This window comes from Larus michahellis, chromosome 11 (assembly GCF_964199755.1).
Source record: "Larus michahellis chromosome 11, bLarMic1.1, whole genome shotgun sequence".
NCBI lineage: Eukaryota > Metazoa > Chordata > Aves > Charadriiformes > Laridae > Larus > Larus michahellis.
The window spans coordinates 15,173,259-15,191,170 of NC_133906.1; the positions used below are offsets into that span (position 1 = coordinate 15,173,259).

A 17,912-nucleotide genomic window follows, 5' to 3' on the forward strand; every position below is an offset into this window, starting at 1 on the left:
TACTTTATACTTTGGCCATTCTAAGTACGAAGTTTATCATCACAAACATGTTTCTTGGAACAATAAATACCACCAGGCAACTGTTCTGAAAATAACTGTCGAGCAAGGAAAACTTTGCACTTAATGAAAATCCTTAATCTTAACTAAAACCTCCATTTCCTCTGCCTGTGCATGTTAGCAAGCAAGTGAATTTGTAGAAATTATCAGCTCCAATAATTCATACTTAAATAGACATGGCAGTTACGGTACTGAATTCTCCCAGCTTGCTCTGCGTTGGCGGGAGGAGGAACTTGTGCTTTTAGGCCCTTCCTCTCTTTGAAAATTTGGATCTACCAGTGAGATCTCCAGTGAGGGAGGAGAATGGGATTTGGTGGCCCAAGGGGAAGGGCGGCATTTCGTTGTATCTTTTACTTTACAGATAATTAACATAATCATTTGCTACTGCTAGCGAGAGCAGTCCTTTAAAGAATGAAAAGGAGGAAGCAGATTCGCAACCTGAGTAACAGCCGTGCTTCAGGGCCTGGGCAGCTTTCACGAAACAAGACGGTCGCAGCCCAGTTTATCTTGTGCTTGGTTCCTGGTTTTATTAGTACAGCATGCAGATGAGGAAACCAGCCCCTGTCGCTGACAGATTAGTATTTGAGCGGTGTGGGCATGGGAGCTGGCTGCGGCACAGCACAGAGCAGTGACACAGACCCAGTGCCCTGACAGAGACACGTCCAGCTCCAGGGTCAGACCTTTAGATCTTGCTCTGCCAGTGACAGCCTCAACAACAGCTCGATTCGGGTTTCACAGCTTCTCAGGGTGGAACCTTGCACTGCTTCAAATTACAAGTTCACTCTTCTCTATTATCTGACCGCTTCTGTATTCTGTTGAGATCACGATTTCTTCTACGTAAATCAGGAGCCTGAGCCCAGCCTGGCTTCCACCACCTTCCAGATGAAGATACGAAAAGGAAAATAACAGGATACCAAACAGGTATCGAACTCGCCTGCTTCTGATTGGCAGCGACGTTTCCAACAAGAGTTAAAAACAGCAGAAAGATGAGGTTCGTAAATAAACTGAATCACTTGCTAAATTAAGCTAAATAAATGCTGCTTTCCCCTGCTGCTTTCTTATATTGCAAGTGAGGATTCCTGCATGCATTAGGAAGCACTGGCAAAAAACTGAACCATCGTCTTGGCAGGGTGTTTCACAGCAATTTTTGGCCTGAAGAGCTCCAAGTATCATAGAAATGGAATATCACAGGGTTGGAGTACAGCAGTCAGCTCCCCAAACAACAGCAGGAGAGGAAAATATTTAAAAAAACAAAATTGGCCATTTGTAAAAGCTGCAGCTTCTTTTTTTGCCTGGGCTTTCTTGCTTTTATTTTCTAAGACTTCATCTGAATAGCGCAGAACATCTTTCAGATTTTCAGATGTCAGTCATTTAAGGACTTACATGCTCATTTAGACCCTGTCATTTGAGGGTGTATGTCTGTCAGTGGCCCAAGGGTGCTAAGAGAGGGCAGGAAGGTTTGGGTGAATATACAGTGGCACTGATGCAGTCATTAACAAATGTGGATAAAAACCCATATTGGTCATGGCCCTCCACAAAGCAGGCAGTCACTTTGTGCCAGTAAAACTGACCTTGACGACAAAAGGTCAGATTGTGAAAGTGCTGGGTACTTAAAATTCCTCTTTCTATGCAATCTCATTGGAAGTAGTTGAAGTTGCTGCTCTCACTCAAAGCCTTTTTTACAGTGAAGTGCCATTGCAGTACCTGCACTCTTACTAAACTCTTTAGAATGCAGATGGATGAAGTAGGGCGAAATCTTTAATAATCAACAGTACTTCATTGGAGCTGCTGCTGTAAGATGCCAGAGGCTAATGGTAAATGGACTCAGCCCCATATGAGTTACCTTGGAAATGGCTGCTGTTTTCATTGCAAAGTTAGTAAAACTAACCTAATACATAAATACAGTCCTAAAGCTTTATCCTTCCATAATGGATTGCAGCACATGTATTTTTGGGATGGAAAGTATCATGTTCCTCCATCCAAATGAAAGTAATGGAAACACCAAGCATCCTGAGTTTTCAGGAACACGCTTAGCCCTTTACAGTATTTCAAACATACAGGACGTGTTGTAGGATTTATTTTATTGTACAATAAAATAAGTGATTTATCCTTCAGAGCCAGATGCGAAGCTGAATGTGAATAATGCTATTCTTGAGGTGGAGAACAGGAATGATGTCCCTGTGCTGGCCCTGCTGCTCAGCAACCCCTCCTCTGCTCCCCTGCCCTGTCACGGAGGCTCTGGGTGATGGGGATCAACTCGCCTGTGCTCAAGACTGCTGCATGTCGTCCTGGCCAGCCTCCATGCCTGTCTGGCGGCCCTGCCTTATCTCATGTGTGAAAGCAAGCCGGGGGCAGGCAGGCCAGCCGGCCTCAGCTCTCCACGGGCTCCTCGCACCTCAGCCCGGCGCTCGCCCGCCGCCTTCTCGCCCGCTGGACAAAATGGCGACGGTTTCTCTCGGCTGAGCGCCTCAGCGAGGCGGGAGGAGCCCCCTCGCCGGCCCCGCCCCCGCGCACGCGCCCCGCGCGCCCCCGCGGCTCGCCCGCCGCTCGGGAGCGCGCCCCGCTCTCCCCGCCCGCGCCCGCCGCAGCGCCGCTCCCTGCAGCCGCCCGGCGGGGTGTGGGGGAGGCGGCCGCTCGCTCCTGCCCGTCCGCCCGCCCGTCCGCCGCCTCGCAGGCCGCACCGATCCCCTCAGGTAGGTGCGGGCCGGGCCCGCGCCCCCCCCCCCCCCCCCCCCCCCTCCCCGGGCCCCTTCTCCGTGCGGTGGGAGGCGGCGGGCGGGCAAGATGGAGACGCGGCCGGCGGGGGAGGGGAGCGGAGCGGTGCGGAGCAAAGCTCCGCTCCCCTCCCCCGCCGGCCGCGTCCAGCCCCGCCGCTGAGGGGGAACCCCCGATCTCCTCACGGCGGGTCCAGTCTGCGCAACATTCCGGGGTGAGGGAGGGAAGCTGCGCCACCGCCACCCCGTCCCGCTGTCCCCCGGCGGGAGGAGGCCGCACCCTGGGCCGAGGTTGAAGGGAGGGCCGTGGGGGAAGTTTGGGCCGGGCCCTGTTTCTTGCCGCCCACACAGGACAGGTGACACGCGAGGCGACCCCCGGCTGTGGTGGCAGCCCCTTTGTCCCCTCAGCTGGCCCTTGGCCCCTTCAGGTGAAGCTGGGCCCTCCTGCTGCCTCCCAGCCCGGCCTCTGTCCGCTCTGCTCAGGAATTATTAATTCCCCTCAGCACCCACCGCTCTCCTGTGTGGGGATGGTGGATACGCAGTGCTTTTACTTAGAGCATACCTGTATTAGCCTGTGGGATCTTAATGCGTGCACGCAGTCCATAAGTGTATTTCCTTAATATACCTAATTAGTGTACGCCTTCGTTTAGCTGCATGTCAGGGTATCCCGATAATCCCCAAAATGTTCGTTCCATGCCTCTTTGCCGCCTAGCATAATGCATGCGAATGGTGTGTGTCCTTGCAGATAGTTACAGATAGTTTAGTACATCCTTATTTGTGCATAGCTCTCCTGGGGTAATTAATTAGTGAATAGTTGCACCTTTAATTTGCATGCATTTGTCTCTGGATATCTCGCTAAAGAAAGCAACAGTTATTTTGATCCACATGGCTTTTATTTTTCTAAAATGAAAGAGTAGGAGGAACACTCAGTTAATACATTTCTTAAATTACGATTTATTTCCATTTCAGTCTTCAGGTGCCACAGTTTCTCTTACAACTCATTTTTTATCTGTATCCTTCAGGTTTTAGATGCAACCTTAAACAAAAAAAGTCCCGTGTGCTTGTCCGTTGACCATTGTTGAACAGATTCAACAAGTGGACTTTGTCTTTCCATGGTCTAGCATTAAGTACGCTGCAGTGGCTCTGTTTGGGTGTGTTTTGGGTGTCCGGAGCCTTTCGTACTAGTCCTGTTGCAGAGAAACACCGTCGAAGTGCCCATCAGGAAGGAGATGCTTGATCCATCTCTTAAGCTTCAGATTCCTTTTGTGGGAGGAGGAGGAGGAGGAGGAGGAGGCTAGGGAAGGAGGAGAGGGTAGGTGAGAACACCCACTGAGATGAATGAGCACCTCTTACCTCTCCGAGCTATTGTTCTAGATTACAGCGAGGTCTGTTCCCTGGGGAGAAGAGCGGGTGGGCGAGGACACCCACGGAGATGAATAAGCATTTCCAGCTCCTCAAAGCCGTTGTTCTAGGCTACGGCGAGGTCTGCTCCTGTTTACCTGGGCATAGTTCCTTGAGGTGAACGGACAATTTCACAAACACTAATAATCCTTTCTTTATAAAGATCTACCTCTACCTGCTCTGTCATTCATATGCATATTTGGATTGCCTTGAAGTTCGGTAATTACAGAACCACAGAATAATCAAGGTGCAGTTTCACAACCTTACTCCTCTAAGCCAGTCTGTCTGGCCTGATGGCTGCCTTGATTCTGCGCTCCCACATCTCAGTATGTGGGTTTTTTTCTCCAACCTCCATTCCCTGTGCTGTGTTTGGGACTTGTCGTACCCTTCAATCAGGTCTTCTAAGTCCATTAAGTTGTCAAAGTCATCTTTTTGAGGTCTGATTAGGTTTTTTTTAAGTAACTGGGACCAGAGGCGAGTGGGTCAGTGGCAGCCAGCGGGTAACGCGGCTTAGGCTGACCTGGGACCTCAGTCTGTCTCCGTGCTTCTAATGGAAGTTTGTGTTTCTGTTCCTCTCTTGCCTCAATGCCAGTCAACGGTTGCCTTTGCTTTCTTGTTGGATTAGTTTTCACCTGGGTCAGATCCCCGGTGTTGGTTTATTGTGCCCTTGCACAATAGTTAGTGTTGGCACAAGGAGCGGGAACATGGGAGAAGAGGAAAGGGTGAGATTGTCCTGTTCAGAAAAAATGCAGATTCAGAGTGGTTTCTATTGATTATGAAACCAAACTGTCGATTGTGTCAGTGTAACTGGAGATGCGCAATTAATGAAATCATTGGCGTGATCTTCCTTAATTTTTGTGAAGCTGTCTTAACCCTTTCAAGCGTGCTGTTTTGCATCATCACATGGTTATAGGATCTCAATTTGAGTGGGGGGAAGAAGTCAGCTGACGTTTTTGCTGATGTTAGTAGCATCTAGTGAAACTCTGCCCTTGGATATGACTTATTTGTTTTTTAAGGTTAGAAAGCCTAACAATTACTTGTTTGCCTGGTTTTGCAATGAAATCATGAGTGATCCCTAAAAGTTCACAGTTTACTTGACTCTTAGTCTAGCTAGTGCTTGACAATGTCTAATCTTTGTGAGACCAGCGCTGATCTCCGTCCTTAATACAAAGCAGGGTTGCAGGTCCATGGTAAGGAGCAGGAGTCGCAGCCCCCTTGTGAGGCAAGGTTCCCCCTCCACCTGGCACGTCTGTGGAAGAGGAATTTGAAGGGGGTGGGTGTATTAACTCCAAATAACTCTTCCCTTCAGTTCCATCATGTAAGAAAATGACCCTGGGTTACAGGGGGGAGGACCGTACTTGTAAGTTCTTGTACTGCTTGGGGAACTCTCTAATTTCTTAGTCCTTTTGCACTAAGAATAACTGAGAAATAAACTGTTTTCAGTTATGTTGTCTGTTCAATTTGCAGTCACACGTTGTCATGTAGTAGCTCTAGTGAGTCAGTGCTGTAAAGAAATTGTTTCTTTTATTTTGGGTGTTTTTAATATATTTTACCTAGTGTCAGATGATAAGAAGAATCATATTATACAATCAACTGCGGAAAGTGCTTCATCAGCACAGTTTGGAGAAACTGGTTATCTCGCTTCAGAAGTAGCTTAGATTTCAAATGTAGGTTCAGGTGTTACAGCGTATGTTGTGCCACTGATAGGATTTCATACTTAGTATTTTTAAAATATTTACATTTATGGGAATACTCAAGGCAAGGTGCAGCATTGTGAAACAAGCAGTTACGGTTTTTAAAAATTGGGTAAGGCCCTACTTTTGCAAGAGTTAACATATAGAAAAGGAGCTGACAATAAAAGGGACACTTGAAAGGAACACTTAAAGTGATATAATTCATTCTTTTAACTGAGTGATGAAAGTATTTCTCGCACCCGCTGTCCTAAGAGGGAAGAGCAGAACCAATACCGTATCTCTGTCGCCATCTTGAAAGGGAAAATATTGCTACTGCTTAAACTCCCCCCACGCAAAGAAAATGAGCCCTATTGGTATTCCCCAGGGCCAGCAGCCCCTGTGCTGCTGTGTCGTACGTGGCATAGAGCGTTCTTTATGCAGAGATCTTGAACAGAGCTGGTCCTGTGCTCCGCTCCGGCGGTTTTAATTGGTAGAAGTGACGTTCAGAGTAGTAGTGTAGCAATAATACTTGTAGCTGCTTGTGTTTTTAAGTACTATGTCTTATACTTTGTATGTATTGGCTGTAAGCGAGGTTGGATGATGATGAAAAAGTACTGCTGCAGCCTCCTACAGCTCCGTCAATCCTGCTGAAATCATTGCAAGCTTGGTGGTGGAAAACTTCAGGAAAATGAGTGGGTTTTATATACTAACTCTCATTAAAAGCAAAGTTGTCCCTGTTGTCAAGAGGCGTTTACCTTTCCTGGTATTTGTCATTTGAAAAGCTGTAATACAGATGTACTTCCAGTTTTGTTCAATTTTGCTCTGATTCAGGCGTGTTTTACCAGAAGTGAAAAGCACTTGCTGAGTCAGGTCTGTTCTGGTGCTAACCAGGCTGTAGTTACAGAACGCAGGCTGGGGTGGGTGAGACTGGAGCACTTGCCTGCTTCTTATGTTGGAACTGATTATTCTGCTGAATGCAAATAATGGGTCACAGGTCCAGTACTCAGTACAAAATATTTCATGAGCAAGTGCCTGTTGTGGGGGGGGCTTGCATACTTTCTCTGCTTGTCAAAGTTTTCATCTTTTCTATGCTGGCAGCTAAACTCTGCCTATGAAAAAGGCAAAGGGAAGCTAATGACAGCATCATGTCACAACCCATGAGGGTGTTTTTATGTAATGTGATTTGAGTAGCTTTGGTCTTAAAACTTTGTGTAGTGAACAAAACATGAATGGGGATTTTCTGTATAGTTTCAAGCCTAGAGATAGATGGGCCATACCAGTAACAGAAGCCTTAGCAGTTGCAAGCTAGAACTGCATGGTATGTTAACCTGTATTTAGGGGTACAAGGATGCGTTCTGTCTGTGTCCAAACCCTGTACTATACTATCACTGGAATTAGGTGAATTTTTTTCAGTTTCTTGCTGCATCTGTATTGCCTATAATATGGTTTCTGTTTCATCTCCCAGCAGAAGAAAGCAAACGATATCAAGCTTAACTGTGAAATAAAAAAAATAAAAAATCTTAATGGCAGCCTCATACGTCATGTATTGACCAATCAGTAGCCTGGCTGTCACCTGGGCAAAGCAAACCCTCAGACTCACCTAAGCAGGTTAACTTCGCAGGCACTCAGGAGAGCGGCAGTGCAGCTATACTTTAAAAGGAGGGGACGTTACCATGTCCAGAAATCCCTCCGCAGCAAAGCTATGCAGGCCCTGGGTGGATGGTCCTGTTTCTTTCTCTCTTTCTAGCAGCGGTGGAGCTTCTGTGCTTCGTTGCACAGGAAGCTGTAATGCTGCCTCTCTTTTCCCAAAGCTGGCTTATCCAGTTGTCTCCTCCCTTCCCCAGCATTTGTATAGAAATAAATTACCAGATAGAAAAGGATCCATACAGGAAATCTCTACAGCCACTTTCCAGTAAAAGTCTTTTTGAAATATGACTAAATTTTGTTACTGCAGTGCCTCATCTTAACTATTTGTTTACACATTGAACCAGTCAGTTAAATCAGTTTAAAAACTGATTTAAGTAAACTGATGTAAATATCTTTTACGTGTTTATTTACAGGTTTAAAACAAGTAAGTTCTATTTTGCTGGAAACTTTTCCAGACGGTTTTATTTAAGCATGCTTGCACATAAAGTTGTATGTGTTTGGCTATACAACTTAGCTAGAGTGTGATTTTTAAATTGGCATAGCTTTGCATTTTATACCAATTCTCATTTATACTGTATATCTCTCTGCCGGGAAGCCTGCTTCCACTCTACAGATAGACTCACTACATTCTTTTATTCCCCACTGTAATGTGAATGAAGTAAAATTATGCCGTAGATGTCCATGTTAGGGTAATTAACCTTGATTACAGATTTTCTTTTTAAGACTTTTCAAAAAAAGTCTTAAATCAAAAAACACAGACTACGATCCTTGGCTACTACTTGAAATTTTCATGGTTTGATGAAAAATGGTGCAGAGAGGTGGGGGGGAAGCATAAAAGCAATCCTGTTGGCAGTCTTCCACCAAGATTGTGGGGTTTTTTAAGCTTCCTCTTGTAAGAAATTTTAAACAGTTAATGATTTGTATGTCTGTCTTCTGTCATCAATTAGAGTGATACTGGCTGCTGCCAGATGGAAGGTAAACTAGCATCAACCAGGTTTTGTGTGTAAAGTTAGAGTCTGTGGAGAGCTCACAGGGGTATTGCAGTAGACACAAAACACATGCATATGGTGATGAAGCTCCAATGTGTGCCGGTTACAGCAGGATATACTCACTGTCTAGGAGTACCTGCGATGGTTCTCCCCAAGAAAGATGGATGGTGTCTGTTGGAAAAATCCCTCTGACTATAATGAAGAGAAAAAGCAGAGAATAAGAATGTAACATAGACAGGAACAAGTCTGAGCAGTGGTCAGTCTCCTGAGAAATACCAGGCGCCCTCACTTTATTCAGTGCCTTCTCCTTGCTCTGGTGTGTTCCTTGGATGCCGGGCAGCTGAACTGATCCTTCTTTGTGGCAGCCCAGCTCGGAGCAGCTTGCTTTTTGGGGCTGAAGCCAGTATTCCTGCATTTAAAGTGAGCACTGAGACAAGAATGCTGCTAACTGCTCCAAGTATCCTCTAGTGTATCAACAAACAGATGAATAGCCTTTCAGAGCCGCTGGGCTTACTGTTGCAGCAGCAAAAATACATTATCAGAACCCTTATGTTTGCAATTATGTATCATGAAAAATCTCAGGTATTTTTTGTGATACTGTAAACCCTATTCTAGTGGGGTTAAAGGAAGGTAACATTTTTTTGACTGGTGATTATAGAAAACTTTAAGCTTCCTTTTTATTGCTGCACAGAAAAGTCTGTCTGGTCTCTTGACCTGTAACTTACTTCCTTTGTTCTTTGCTAAGCGCAGGCTTGCTAATTATTCTTAGTTGTTTCATTTACTAGTCAACACCTGCAATAACAGTGGTTTCACATTTGCTCCACTGTACCCCGTTCAACACACCAGAATTGTAGCTCTCAGATAATCTCTGCTAGAACTATCTAATATTTAAACTATATTACTATCATAATTTCACTATTTGACATAAAACCATATTCATATATTTGCACAAGAGTAATGCATACAGTGTAATGTGCATTTGACAAGCCAAGGTAAATTGGGTGTTACAGCAGGGAGTCGTAAGAAAAGGGCATGGGGATTTACTCCTGGGTAAACAGACTTTCTCTCTGGCTGGGAGGAGACATTTATAACTGCCAAACAAATTCAGTAATCAATGGTAGCATTTAAATTGGGTTGCCGTAGGTGATATTCCAGAGCCAATGCAGGGAAAATACAATAAATCTTCCAGACCTTATCTACTAGAGAAATTTACCGCAGGAGGAAATATTTGGTGTCCTAAGCGTGACTGTAGGGCACAGAAATACTCTGACGTGCCAGATATTGATTGTCTTAATCTTGTCTTCAGCATGGCTAAATATTATTATCTTAAACTGAGTATTTGCAGCTCATTAAGTTGTAGAACCAATATAGTTGAATGGGTGAAGATGTTGCTCCTTGAGTGGCTTGCTGGGTTCTTACGCTATCACCACTATTAAGACATCTGAGGCAGTACCTGTGCAGTTGGTATTTAGAAGCATTAATATTTAAAAAGTTTTAGAATGCCAGTAACATTATTAATCGTTGTGATTCTGCCCCAGTACATAGGCTGCAGGGATTTGATATGACGGATATAAGCATAAACAATTTGCTTAGAAATAATTGCTTGTAATTGTGATGGTGACCGTAAGTGGCTTCTAGCAGCTGGATGTCAGTTTGTCCATTGGAACTGGGGTTATCCTACAGTAACATGCAGGTGAGAGTCGCCCTTCTACAGTCCTAAAGATAGGGCTTTTAACATAGAATCCTAGAATGGTTTGAGCTGGAAGGGACCTTGAAGACCATCCAGTTCCACCCCCCTGCCCTGGGCAGGGACACCTCCCACCAGATCAGGTTGCTCCAAGCCCCGTCCAACCTGGCCTTGAACCCCTCCAGGGATGGGGCAGCCACAGCTTCTCTGGGCAACCTGGGCCAGGGGCTCACCACCCTCACAGCAAACAATTTCTTCCCGAGATCTAAATGTGCCCTCTTTCATTTTAAAACTGTTCCCCTTTGCCCTGTGGCTCCCCTCCCTGATCCAGAGTCCCTCCCCAGCTTTCCTGGAGCCCCTTGAGGGACTGGAAGGGGCTCCAAGGTCTCCCCGGAGCCTTCTCTTCTCCAGGCTGAATCTCCCTAACTCTCTCAGCCTGTCCTCACAGCAGAGGGGCTCCAGCCCTCCCAGCATCTCCGGGGCCTCCTCTGGCCCCGCTCCAACAGCTCCGTGTCCTTCTGCTGTTGGTGGCCCCAAAGCTGGAGGCAGCACTGCAGGGGGGTCTCCCCAGAGCGGAGCAGAGGGGCAGAATCCACCCCCCTCGCCCTGCTGCCCACTCTGCTGGGGATGCAGCCCAGGCTGTGGGGGGTTTCTGGGCTGCCAGCGCATGTTGCTGGCTCATGTTGAGCTTCTCATCCACCAACACCCCCAAGTCCTTCTCCTCAGGGCTGCTCTCTAGCCATTATCTGCCCAGCCTGCATTTGTGCTTGGGATTATGCCAACCCACGTGCAGGATCTTGCACTTGGCCTTGTTGAACTTCATGAGGTTGGCATGGGCCCACCTCTCCAGCTTGTCCAGGTCGCTCTGGATGGCATCCCTTCCCTCCAGCGTGTCAACTGCTCCACTCAGCTTGGTGTCATCAGCAAACTTGCTGAGGGTGCACTTGATCCCACTGTCCGTGTCGCTGACAAAGCTGTTGAGCAGCACCGGTCCCAGCACCGACCCCTGAGGAACGCCACTCATCACTGGTCTCCACTTGAACATCGAGCCATTGACCACAACTCTCTGAGTGCGGACATCCAGCCAATTCCTTATCCACTGAGTGGTGCATCCATCAAATCCATGTCTCTCCAATTTAGAGATGCAGGACAGTGTCAAATGCTTTGCACAAGTCCAGGTAGATGATGTCATTGTATCTACCAATGCTATAACCCTGCTGTAGAAGGCCACCGTCCAGGTTTCAGCTGGAATAGAGTTAATTTTCTTCCTAGTAGATGCTGTGTTTTGGATTTAGTACGAGAATAATGCTGATAACACGCATTATTTTAGTTGTCGCTAAGTGTGTTTATATTAGTCAAGGACTTTTTCACCTCCCCATAGAAGCCAAGAGGGAGCATAGACAGGGCAAGCTTGACACAGGAATATTCCATACCATAGATATTGTGCTCAGTATATAAACAGGGCTTGGCCAGGGACAGGAGTCCACGATCATGGCTTGCGGTGGGCTGGGCAAGTGGTAATCGGGTGGTGAGAGCCACTTGCATCACTTTATTTTGTATATTCTTTTATCATTATTATTGTTATTTTCTTCTTCTGTTATTCTTCTATTAAACTGTTTTTCTCTCAGCCCACAAGGTTATTTTTTCCCTTTCCCCTTTCTTCTCCCTACCTTACTGGGGGAAGCAGGGGAGTGAGCAAGTGGCTGTGTGGTCCTAGTTGCTGTCTGGGGTTAAACCACGACAGCCACCAAATTTCTCAGGCACGATTTGGCCTTAGGGAAGAGATGAGATTCAGTTAGAAAGGTTTGAAATCGTGGTGGGTGAGCGGATATTGTATATCTTGGTTGCTGAAATGCTCTTGTTCAGTTCTTTAATGTACTTCCCTAATTATGCCTATCTGAATAATATGTGGTTTAAATTGTCATTTTTAACTCTTTGTGCAAGTTACTGTGCAAAACCTCAAGCAAAAGCTTAATAAAACTCATTTTAAAAAGTAATTTACTGACATCGGTACTGTTTAGTAAAAATAGACGAAGTAGTTTGGACTAATTTTAAGAAATAGAGGTAGCTTTTGAAAGATTTGTGGAATGCTGCAGTATTATTTTATATTGATACATATTTGTCTCTCTCTGTTTTTGTTAGAAAATGATGCACCCTGTTGCCAGCAGTAATGCAGCTTTCTGTGGGACCGGCAAGAGTTCTTGCCTTAATGAAGACAATGTGAGATCTGCTGATCAGTTTGATTTGTACGCCACGCAGCAAAGTAAATACGGCCACGCGGTCGGCCACAAACCAATTGCATGCCAGAGACAAGACGCGTTGAACGAATCGCACTTGCAGACCACAAGTGGCAGGAATATAGAGACAAAAGACGAACTAAAGAAAAAGAAAAACCTCAACCGATCTGGTAAACGTGGAAGGCCATCAGGGACCACAAAATCAGCAGGGTACCGAACCAGCACAGGTCGACCCCTGGGGACCACCAAAGCAGCTGGATTTAAGACAAGTCCAGGCAGACCCTTGGGTACAACTAAAGCAGCAGGATACAAAGTCAGCCCAGGCAGACCTCCAGGTAGCATTAAAGCTCTATCACGGCTTGCAAATCTAAGTTATACGTGTGGCAGTGCAGCTTTTCCCTATCCTATGGTGCATAACAGAGGAGTACATGCTGCTGGTGAAACTAGTAGCAAAATGAAACAGCCTAATGAATGAAAGTAGGGAATTAGTAACTCCTTACTAATCCGCTTTACTCTGAATTTTGGCATGTTTCTTGCATTTTGTTGTAGTGTTTGCCTAAGTCTGAGTTTCCTAGATTTTGTTTTTATTCAAATAACGCCACAGCCTAGGAGTGCAATTCAGTAACTTAAAGCAATGTGGAGAGGGCACTGGTTTAAAGGGGGTTTTGTTGGTTTTAAATCATAATTTATAGGCAAGTCTGAAGTGTTGCGTATGCCTTGGTGTCGATACTTACGTAATGTCCATGTCCCTATTTTTACATTCACTTTCTGGTAAATCTAGTTGTATAGTTACGCATTAAATAATTGAAATAAGGAGGACAGAATTAGCTGGCTGTTGGTTCATGATGTGGCCTATCCAGCAATAAGGAATTTAACCAGGCGAGTTATTACTTGATAAGAAAAACTGGTAGAGAAAGCAACAAGCTATACTTTCTGCTGCTGCAGGAGCTTCTACAGACCTCAAATAGATAGTTGTTTAAAAAAAAAACCAAACAAACAAAACCACCTTTTTTTAAAGTGCTGATTTCAGGTGGCTTTTGTTTCTGGAGTTGTAGCAGTAAGACAATTTCAACTAATACTCCAAAAATATTTTTGAAAATATTAAAGGAAATTGAGCATTTGTACAGCGCATTACAGCTTCACAGCGCCTTATTAATACAAGCTAATTTGCCTTTAGGTGATAGCTGTTCTTTTAGTTAAGCTGTTACAGGATTCTGCTGTGTAATTTTGAAATGCCTACTAGTATATATACCAAACCACAAATAATTCTTTGAAATTTGAAATATTTTATAAGAAATTAAGTACTGTTCATTCTAGTTACACACTTGGTTAATATTAAACACTATGTTCTTAAATCTGTAAATAGCTATTTACGCTGTTTTTTGCCTTTAAAATCTGTGCTTAGGTGGCGACAGTTTAATAGCTTTTAAAGTATTAATCTATAATGTTTACAAATTAAACTTTTTAAATAGAGACTGTTGCCAAGTTTTCAGACTTAGTTTTGCCAGATATTCCTGGAAATACAGTTATTTCGTTGTTTGACACTTATACTATATTTAAGTTATGGAAGGTTATATATCTACCAAAGGACACCATTTTCATGATTTATAAAAGCAAACTGTATAGCTGATGCAAACAGGATGCAGTTTACTGCACTGCTAGACCCCAGATATAAAGTAATTCATCTATGCATGCAAGCTGAAAAAAATGTTGTTGGTTAACTATAAATACCTTTCTTGACTCAAACTAAAACCTTCCCTCCTTCCAAAAGAAATGTTCCATTTTTCAACTGGGTGTGTTTAATTTTTTTTTTAAGTGTGAGAGAGTGTGTGAGTGCGTGTGTAAAAGACTTTAATCTAGACTTCAAAAAAATCAGTCCTCAATGTTGCATATTGTTTGTTCTAAATTTATTTTGCTGGAATTAAACCTTTTTTCTTTCATTTGGAAGAAAGTTTACGTTTAAGTTGTTTCACATATAACATGACATTTTGATAAATTTATAGCTTCAAGTATCTAGGGAGGGGGAATATAGAGAGTATGCAGATTTGGGGGAGCAGAAAAATTTGGGTTAATTGAGCCTGTGCTGAATGAGTAATGATGCTGATAATTTTTGTTAACATAAATGCTGTTCTGGCCTGCTGTCATTTTGATGAGAACTCTTGATTTCAGTGATGACAACTTAAGAAACAGATGTCATGTTTCATACCTTTTTTATCAGGAAAAAAGCAGCAAGCCTTCAGGTGTTCCAGTGATGCCTAACACATATTGAGCTGGACTTTATGCTGTACTTTACAATAGGTGTGTTGAATTGTTTTGGGGGAACTGTGTATGCACTGGCAACTAAGACAATGAACCTCAACTATACTGGATGGCTCCTTAATCAATAGATGAACTAATGGCAGCTAAACTGCTACTAAACAATAGTTTCTTCACACTGAAGCTATGAAATCCAGTTATACGTTCTGTTCCTCAACAAAGTCGCAAGTCTGAAATTTAGCAATCTTTCTCAGAACGATGTAACTTCTGACACATGCAAAATGCGAACGTGAGTTAATTCACCCTCAGGATCTGTGTTGTATTGGCTGTTTTTAATCAGATGATTTTTCAACAAAAGACTGCTTTAAGTTCTTTCTGAACTCAGCTGGGAAAGCAGTCCTCTTCAGCTGAATGTAGTAACTGCAGGAGTGTCACACCTCGCTGGCAAGGAACGTGTTGCATGTCACCACTGTACCTTGGAGAAACTCCACTTCTTACCTCCTCCTCTTTCTCCCGTTGGCTCCTGTTCCATTTCTCACTTGTGCATCGACTCGATGGTGCTGTGCTGTGTGTCAGGAGATAATGCAGATGTATTGCCGTTCTGCTTGTAGAAGGAATTTTGTATTCAAGTATGCTGATGAAATAATGAAATCATCTAAGCAATTTCTGTTCATTACCATTTTTATTAATTAGATCAGATGGAATATAATCCCAGTGAAAAACAATTAACGTTGTCAATTGTGAAATGATGAGCAGTAGAAAAGTGTTCAGAGAGTCTAATGGGTTGCTTGGCACTCTGGATTTAGCAAGGAGACCAGAATTGCGCTGCTGGGCATTTCCCGGCGCTGGTTTATTTTATATGTTTTATTTTACTGGTGCCATGCAGCGAGGGGAAGAAAAAAGAAGTTAAGAGATTCAAAGTGAACTAGAAGTGGAATTTTCAAATATTTCTGCTTTTCCTATGTATAATCTGCAGAATACATTGTGCTTTTTTTTTCAACACTTTTCTTTCCATGACAAACACTGAAACAGCATGTTAATGCCTAAACTTTATTAGTACCAATGGGAAAACTGGCCTTTTCCCCCCATAGTATAAAAACATTACTTGTAAGGTAAATTGCTTATTTTATATTATATATCATAATTCAGCTATTCATAAGCTAGGATCACTGTTGTGTGTTAACACTGTTCAGAAGATCTAAATGTCAAGTTTGTTTTTTAATAATTCCTTTTAATTATCAAGTTTCTAATGTCTTATTTATACATAAATGAAATGTATTAGCTTGCTATTATTCCTTAATGATGCTATACAAGTTCACTGTTTAATATACATATAGTAACTACTATTCAGTTTCTGATTAAATTTACTTAAACTTTAAAACCAAATAATTTTGCTACTATAAAGTCTTGCACTGGACATATTCAAGATGCTAGCACCGTATTTTGGCAGAAGAAAATCAGATACTATCAGAAGTGGCTGACTTTGATATCAAAGATAGTATTTTTAAAATCAGCGGTTAGCTTTGTCATTAAAGCAATGTTCTTTATAGCTTGGATTTAGTTTGAACTACTCAAAATAACTATGTATCAAGAGCCATTAAAGATCTCTGTTCCAAATGAATATATTTTCATTTTGTCTGAAAGATCTTAAGAGTTCAGTCAGGACAAAACCAAGCCTTGTCAGTGAAAAGTGATGTGTCTGTGAAAAGAATTACTTGGAACTACAACACACAGAGTAATTCAGATGAGAATTTAACTCCCTCCCCCATTTTTGAAGAGCTTTAAAAGGCAGAGCAATGTGAAGTCATTTGTCCGATGGTTTCATTAGCTGTGACTCTGCTGTTCTTTGTTGTATGTATAATAATGTTTCACGCTATCCTTAGAGTTGACAGTTAAAACAGTTGATAACAATCATAAATACTTTGAACCGCAGACTTCATTTCTGACCACAAAAGAAGTTTATTCTTCTCTATTTTAATGCATATATTTTAACACTGCTTAAATATATTTATGACTTTAGTAGAGACTAGACCTTTCTCCTTGTGATTTTTTTTTTCCCAAATAGATAAATCTGTAATCTGAAATTTGAACCACTTTCTGATACTTTAATCTTTCATCATTTACTTTTCCACAGGTTTACTTTGGGGAAGACAGTAATCTGTTAAATAACTAGTATCAGCACCCCATCCTCTGCTGTAAAAAGCCTGACTAGATACTGTGTATGTTTTTATGTCCATGAACTTGAGCTACTCGTGTGCAATTATGTGTATGGGAATGGAGTAGTGTTCATGATCTGTATTTACATCATCATATGGATGTATATTTATTAATAAAGTTAATACTTTAAAACCTAACATTTTTTTCTCTGGGCTTTTTTTAGTAGCTTTTAAATTCTGGCTGCAGCCAGAATTTATTGACAGCGCTGCCAGACCAATGGCCTTAGCGCTTCTCTCTTGTAAATGGAAATGCTGTTTGTTCTCCTGACGTCTCAGTCAGAGTTAAGGGACTGGAGCTGGCACTGAAATGTTTTGGTACACCTTGTACAGATTTCACTTAAAATCCGGCGCTTGTGTTTGTCCCTTGCCTCCCTGAAGTGTAATTGAATCCGACTGCAGTAGATGGAGTGTGTTCATCCCTGCGCGGACTTCAAAATGCACACAGGATTTGTCAGAGTTGGGAGGCCACCGTATTGTGTGATTTTTAAATTTAATAAATAAGCCTTTCAGCATACTTTGTTTTCTGAATTTCAACATGAGACGTGTACTGCTTCTTACGGGCAAGTCCCATATATTTGAATTAAGGCAAAAAGCCTGTATGAATTGCCAGGTATCAGAAAATAGAGGAATGTTGCGCTTTTTTTAATGAATTGAAAATGCTGCTACAGTAACTTAATTGTTCTTATGCTTTCACTCAAATACGAGAAGTGGGGAGGAAAGGAGTTACAGCTATGGATGTATAAATAGTAAGCTGCTAACTTTTTTTTCTCTGTTGTGCATGGAAATCAATTTGAGACCACTCACAAACTAAACTTTTCATGGAATGGCAGTCGTTATTCATTATTCTGTGATGAGTCAGATGTACTTATCCCTGTATTCTAGCGATATTCACGTTTATTGGTAAGATGTGCTCTGCATACCACCCAACCCCTCTGTTTTTGTTTTTTTTACCCTCTACTGAAGTTTTTCAATGACTTGGGGGAAGATGGGCAGCCCTGCCTACCAGAAACGCCAATCTAGACTGCTGTGTCCTCC

The 17,912-nt window shown here is 43.0% G+C and overlaps 1 protein-coding gene across 3 annotated transcripts; it reads left to right on the top strand.

Annotated features, from left to right (window-relative positions):
- Window positions 1-2,278: 2,278 nt before the first annotated feature.
- C11H5orf24 (chromosome 11 C5orf24 homolog) lies at window positions 2,279-17,015 on the top strand. Of its 3 annotated transcripts, XM_074604367.1 has the most exons (3): window positions 2,594-2,750; window positions 12,311-12,740; window positions 14,624-17,015. In XM_074604367.1, exons 2-3 carry the CDS (start codon window positions 12,314-12,316, stop codon window positions 14,662-14,664), a joined length of 468 nt encoding a protein of 155 aa, XP_074460468.1. In that variant the 5' UTR covers window positions 2,594-2,750; window positions 12,311-12,313; the 3' UTR covers window positions 14,665-17,015. The 3 variants fall into 3 exon arrangements, with proteins under 3 accessions (XP_074460467.1, XP_074460468.1, XP_074460469.1); XM_074604366.1 differs by having other exon boundaries at window positions 2,279-2,750; window positions 12,311-17,015; XM_074604368.1 differs by lacking the exon at window positions 2,594-2,750 and adding an exon at window positions 4,105-11,346 and having other exon boundaries at window positions 12,311-17,015.
- The last annotated feature ends 897 nt before the right edge of the window (window positions 17,016-17,912 follow it).